The 6,000-nt window shown below is 44.0% G+C and overlaps 1 protein-coding gene across 4 annotated transcripts in view; it reads right to left on the reverse strand.

Annotated features, from left to right (window-relative positions):
- CEMIP2 (cell migration inducing hyaluronidase 2) overlaps nt 1–6,000 on the reverse strand; it is a 96,036-nt gene that overhangs the window by 21,608 nt on the left and 68,428 nt on the right. For all 4 annotated transcript variants that reach the window (XM_014520067.2, XM_025204458.1, XM_006023821.2 and 1 more), the window contains exon 12: nt 1,879–1,967. In XM_014520067.2, coding sequence (XP_014375553.1) covers nt 1,879–1,967 — 89 coding nt within the window. The remainder of the gene's footprint in view (nt 1–1,878; nt 1,968–6,000) is intronic.

A 6,000-nucleotide genomic window follows, 5' to 3' on the forward strand; every position in this document is an offset into this window, starting at 1 on the left:
TGCACACACACCCTATCAGAAGACTAAGACAAGAGTTTCAAAGGCTCAAAAGGCAACTCAAAGGGTCAGCTTTCATGAAGCTGTGATTCCAGTTGAGCATTTCCTAGCACTATGTGCCTTTTAAAGTCTTTCCTGCTAGGTACAGAGCACTGACCGATGAACTGGAAAGTCTAGCAAATCAAAAGATACTTTCAAAATGTAACTGAACTAAAAAAATATTGTTGCAGTGATGGTAAATTATGATGAAAAAGTTATTGCTTCTGGGTGAGAAAGCCAGTACAAGACAAATGTACAGAAAGGGAAGGATTGTGAGCATGCTGGGGGATGGGAGTGCAATTCAGAAGGATCCTGACAGACTGGAGAGCTGGGCTGACGCTAACAGGATTAAGTTCAATGCTGACAAATGCAAGGTGCTACACTTCAGGAAGAGTAATCAAAAATACAGATACAAAGTGGGTAATACCTGGTTGGATGGCCGCACTATTATGAAGGATCTTGGAGTCTTGATAGATTACAGACTCAATGAGTCTGCACCATGATGCAGCGGCACATAAAAGGCAAATATGATTTTGGGATGCATCAACAGAAACATTAGATCCAAGACAAAGGAGGTAATAGTACCTCTCTACTTGGCACTGGTTAGACTTCATCTGGAGAAGCGTGTGCAGTTCCAGGCTCCATATTGTAAGAAGGACATAAAGAAATTGGAGAGAGTCTAGAGGTGGGTAACAAGAATGATAAAGGGCAAAGGGAGCTAGGCATGTTCAGCTGGCAGAAAAGGTGCTTAAGACAGGACATGGTAGCTGTCTTCAAAGGCCTGCCATAAAGAAGAGAGAGAGAACACTTTCCCTCTTGCTGCAGAGAGGACATGGAACAATGGCATGAAGTTGCAGCAAAGGAGATTTATATTGGGTATCAGGAAAAACTTCTTCACTGTTAGAACAGTGAGGTACTGGAACAGACTGCCTAGGAAAGCTGTGGACTCCTTATCACTGGAGGTGTTCAAGAAGAGGCTGGATAGCCACTGGTTGGGAATGATATAGGTATAGCTATGCCTACATTTTACTGTGGGTATCTCCCATGTTTCTGAGCTTTGCTGGTTCCTACAGGGGCTCAGGAGGGAATTCCTCCTGCCCTGCCTGGTGCTACATGTGTCAGGGTTTTCTTAAGCCTTCCTCAAAGGCATTATGTGTTGGCTGCAGCCAACGCTGGGGATTTTGAATAGAGAGTAACCAGTGCTCCTACTGAGACTTAGAGCTAGCTGGCTTGAGGGTCTTGGTCCTCCACTCAGGGTCAGATTGATCACCCTATTTGGTATCAGGAAGGAATTTCACCCATGGGCAGATTGCTATATACTGTGGAAGATTTTGCCTTCCTCTGTCATGTGGATGTGGTCCTCTTCCTGGGAGCTCCTGAGTCTGTAATGTTAACCTTTTTTCCTGCAGCAGGGCAATGTTTGCTGTGGTGGCCCCACTTTACCTATGACAGGTTAGGGTTTTATGTCTTGTATTGTGTCAGAATTGACTATGTACTTCTGCTAAGAGATTAGACAATGGATTTGTATAGGATGGTTTGGATAAGGATGACCCTGTCTCAGGTATGGCGTTGGACTAGATGATCTCTGGGGGTCCCGACTGGCTCTATTTCTCTATAAGTCTATGAAGGACAGAAAACTGCTGGAACACACAGCATGCTCCACTGATCCCAGAACACATGCATGGATAAGTATGAAGAACCATTATGTTCTATATTCTACAGGTTGCAATCACTATAAATAAAAGAAAATTACAATTAGGCCCTTTTCTTAATATTATTAAGCTCTGAACATTCTCAGAATTTAGAGATTTTAGCATACATTTGGGAAAGGATTTTTTCTACCTTGCATTGTTATCCAAACAAAGGTATTCCCTTGGATCCTCAGCACTGGCATTGGTGATTTTGACACCTTTATCAATCATTAATCCACCCTGAAATGAGCAAAAAGAGAAAAGTGATTACGGTATAGAGCCCCAATCCCTTCAACTAATTACCTGCCAAAATAAACCTGAAATGAAATTCTAAAATTGTTATGAGTTAATATATGTTTTTAAGGCAGAAGAGTAACAGCCTGAGAAAAATCAGTTTTAATAGTCTTTGTGGCTTTCCTAGGCCTAAAAAATTCATGAAAATAATATAGTTTAGAAATCATTTCAGTCGAATGTCCTGACAAACATTTATTGAGATTTTGGATGCATTTCCTTTATTAAAAAAAATGCTGCTAACTGAAAATATTCTCGTGTGTACCAATGATGGAGAGAATGATGGATGCTACTGTCATTTTTTTAATGCTCAAGTCTCAATTAACTTTGGTAGTAAAGGTGACCATTGGCTAAATGTGCAACAAGCTTAACAACTGGAAAATCTAATAAGGCATTATGAAATGTATATCTTCCTAACAAATTAATATACGGGAGCTGAAAATGTCATTGCCACAATCCAATGTGAATATTATTACATGGATACTTTTGGTGACTCTTACCATTAAAGTTATTAATATTAATTTTTTGCTATACTCTATTTTCCAATTTAATTCATTCTTTAATTATATACAAAAAAGCTCAAACACTTGGATATCCTTTCAACCAAGTTTAAAATCTTTAAAAAGGAACTATTTCCTTGGGCTCAAGCATCTCTATTACAACTTAACTTAGATTCTGAATTTGATACAAATTATTCCATAAATGGCCCTTAATCCCCAAATAGAACTCTCTAACACATGCCCCATAAGAGTTACGCTTCTATGCTGTGATAGTACTAGAGATGTTTTGGACAGTAACATTTACTATGACAAAGTAAAGTGAAACTCAAACAATTAAAACTCAAAGCCTCGTTTACAACCCAGATCAAAACATGTCGAATTTAGGGTGCAGACTTGACCGTCAGGGTGGAAACGCACATTGCTTTTGGTCATCTTTGTACCACTGTAAAAAATAATTTCTGGCAGCACAAAGAGACAGAAAATAGACATCTATACCTTATGTCACATCACAATATAGCCGTGACAAAAGGCAGTGATAAACTGTCTTACTTTATTGTGGCAGATATCTATTTACTTTATGGTAGGAGAACATGGGCACCCAGAGCTGCCCCTACTCTTTTGCTGCTCCAGGCAGGCACTCCCAGGACCTAGGATACACTCTAATCCATTTCTATGGATACTATGGACTTGCCTAGAGAAAACAAGTGGTTTGGAATTGGGACTACTGGGGAAGGTTGGAGGAGCAAGGCCAGAGCCTAGAAGCAGGGCAGATCCCAGGAACAAGGCAGAGAGAATATAATAGGCCTGGGGTAAGACCAGAGCCCAGGAGCAGGGCAGAGCTAGGGCTAGAGGGAGCCTGGCATCCACAGTGGGGCAGAGATGAGGCTAGAGAGCCCATTGAATTGATTGAGCTTGGCAGAGACCAGGATTAGGGTGTGAACTGATTGATTGCAACTGAACTCCAATTAGCTTTGAGCATCAAGGACAATAAAAAGTCCTTTTTCAGGTATGTGGGGAGCCGGAGGAAAAGCAGGGGCAACATTGGACCCCTGCGGAACCAGATGGGGCAACTGACAACTGACGCCCAGGAAAAAGCCAACCTATTAAATAGGTACTTTGCGTCGGTCTTTCATCAATCCCATGGGACGCCCATGCCTGCTACGGGACAGGGAAGTCCAGGTGAGGGTGATCCCCTGCCCTCCATTGATGCTGACTTCGTGAAGGAACATCTTGAGGATTGGGGCCCCCCAAGCCCCAGAAGCGCTTGCCCTGCTTTCCCCACTTCCAGAGACAGGCCCTTGGCAATCTCCATGGCATGTCTCTGGAAGTGGGAACATTTTGCCCATTGTCCTGAAAGATCAATGGGTGGGACAACAGGCAAAGTGAGTTTCACCCAATAGAGAGAGTCTGGTTCATTTGGTGACATCTATTTCAAGACTCAGAGAACTCTTACTAGGTCATCTTTAGGCTAAAATGGACAAAAACACCCAGCAGTGATTTTATAAGCACTAATTGCAGAAAACAGGATAGCCTGCTTAAAATTTGCAAGCTTTCTTTGACAAAATATATTGGAAGGGCTTTCAGTGCATCAGAATTCCTGTATCAGTACAAACTAGAATAAAAGAACTGTGTTGATGGAGACTGACTGATGTACTGTCTTTTCAAATCAAATATTGAATCACTATAAAGAAATAATTCAATTTTACTGCACATAAATGACCCTAAAACAACATCTCATTGCCAAACAAGCCCCTTGTTTAACTAAAGACCAGAGAGAGGGGGAGTTTGCTTCAAAACTCTCTCACATTCCTTCACTGTAAGCTTGCTGAAGGGACAGAAGTTGCAGGGAAAAGGGAACCCTTCAGATCAAGGAAAAAGCAAACAGGCCAGCTACAGAGAAGTTTGCTAAGGAAGGTCTGCTTGGAAAGAGAGGCATGAAGTATGAGGCAGCAGATTAGAAGACCCAGAGACATGGCTGGAGAACGTCCCAATCTCAGAGCCACAGTAACTTTCAGCTCTTTCTCTGCTTCCACCTATGAGGCTTCTGTCCAGGCCTGGTTTGGTGCTGCGCAGACTGAGGCTTGCAGATTCCTTCCAGTGTTAGCCAGGTGGGGGAGTGCCTGAAATGTGAGTAGTGTCTTCTGGTGGTGTCCCTCAGGGAGAAGGCAAGAGAGCTATAAGAGGAGGTATCAAGGCTCTGTAGCATCCTTCACTATGAAGATCGATTCCATGCTGGAAGAAACGTCTAAGACTGTGGAGGAAGGACTACCAGAGGTGGTGCTAGAAAACAAAGAGTGCACAGACTCCCAAGAAGGAAGAAGCTAGAAGCTTGTATATTTTGGCAGCAAGAAGTCACTGTCATCCCCATGTGTAGTGGTTTGCCTGGAGAACAGATATGGAGCACTAGCAACAGAGGAGGAGTGCCAGGCCAGGAATTCCCAAGATGGATGAAAGAACAGGTTAGGAACTATTTAGAAAAGCTGGACGTGTACAACTTCATGGTGCTGGATGCAATGCATCTGAGGGTGGTGAGGGAGTTGGTTGATGTGATTTCAGAGCTGATGACCATCATCTTTGAAAACTCATAGAGATTGGGGGAGGTCCCGGATGATTGGAAAAGGGCAAACATAGTGCCCATCTTTAAGAAAGAGAAGGCAGAGTATCCAGGGAACTATAGACCAGTCAGCCTCATCCCAGTCCCCAGAAAAATCATAGAGCAGGTCCTCAAGGAATCCATTTCTAAGGACTTGGAGAAGAAGGTGATTAGGAACCATCAGCATGGATTCACCAAGGGCAAGTCATGCCTGATCAACCTGGTTGCCTTCTATGAAGAGATAATAGGGCTGTGCGAAGCTTCAGTCCCTGAATCGATTTGGACCGATTCAGTGGCCGAATCTCTGAATCTGAATAGAGTGAAAGGACCCTTTAATCTCTCTGAATCGAATCGAAACCCTCCGAATTGACTTTGAGATTCAGACATAGACACCGCTTTAAATGTTTTTTTCTATATACTTCAAGGTACCAGGCAGCTCGTGAATGTTGTGATGCCAGGGCAGATGAAGCATCCCACAGGAGCACAGGGGTTCCCCAGCGCACACGGCAGCAGACCAGAAGCACTTCCGGTCCACTTCCGGGTCCACCAGGGAACACGCACAGGATTCCCCCTGTGCCCCCCTGGCTCAACAACTGGTGCTTCCTGGGTCTGGGGGGGCACCTGGGGTCCCCCCGCAGCCGACTGCCGAGCTGTGGGGGGCCTGTGTGCTCCCCAGAGGACCTGGAAATGAAATGGAATTACTTCCAGTCCACTTCTGGGTTCACTGCCCCACGGTCCTGTGGGACACTCCATCCGCCCCCAGCATCGCAGCGTTCATGAGCCATGCCTGGTACCTCAAGGTATGTAGAAAAAACATTTAAAGCTGTGTCTATGGCCGAAGCGCCGATTCTCTGAATCAGAATCGAATCTTCCGATTCGGCTGAATCGA

This window comes from Alligator sinensis, unplaced genomic scaffold (assembly GCF_000455745.1).
Source record: "Alligator sinensis unplaced genomic scaffold, ASM45574v1 scaffold308_2, whole genome shotgun sequence".
In the NCBI taxonomy this organism is placed as follows: Eukaryota; Metazoa; Chordata; order Crocodylia; family Alligatoridae; genus Alligator; species Alligator sinensis.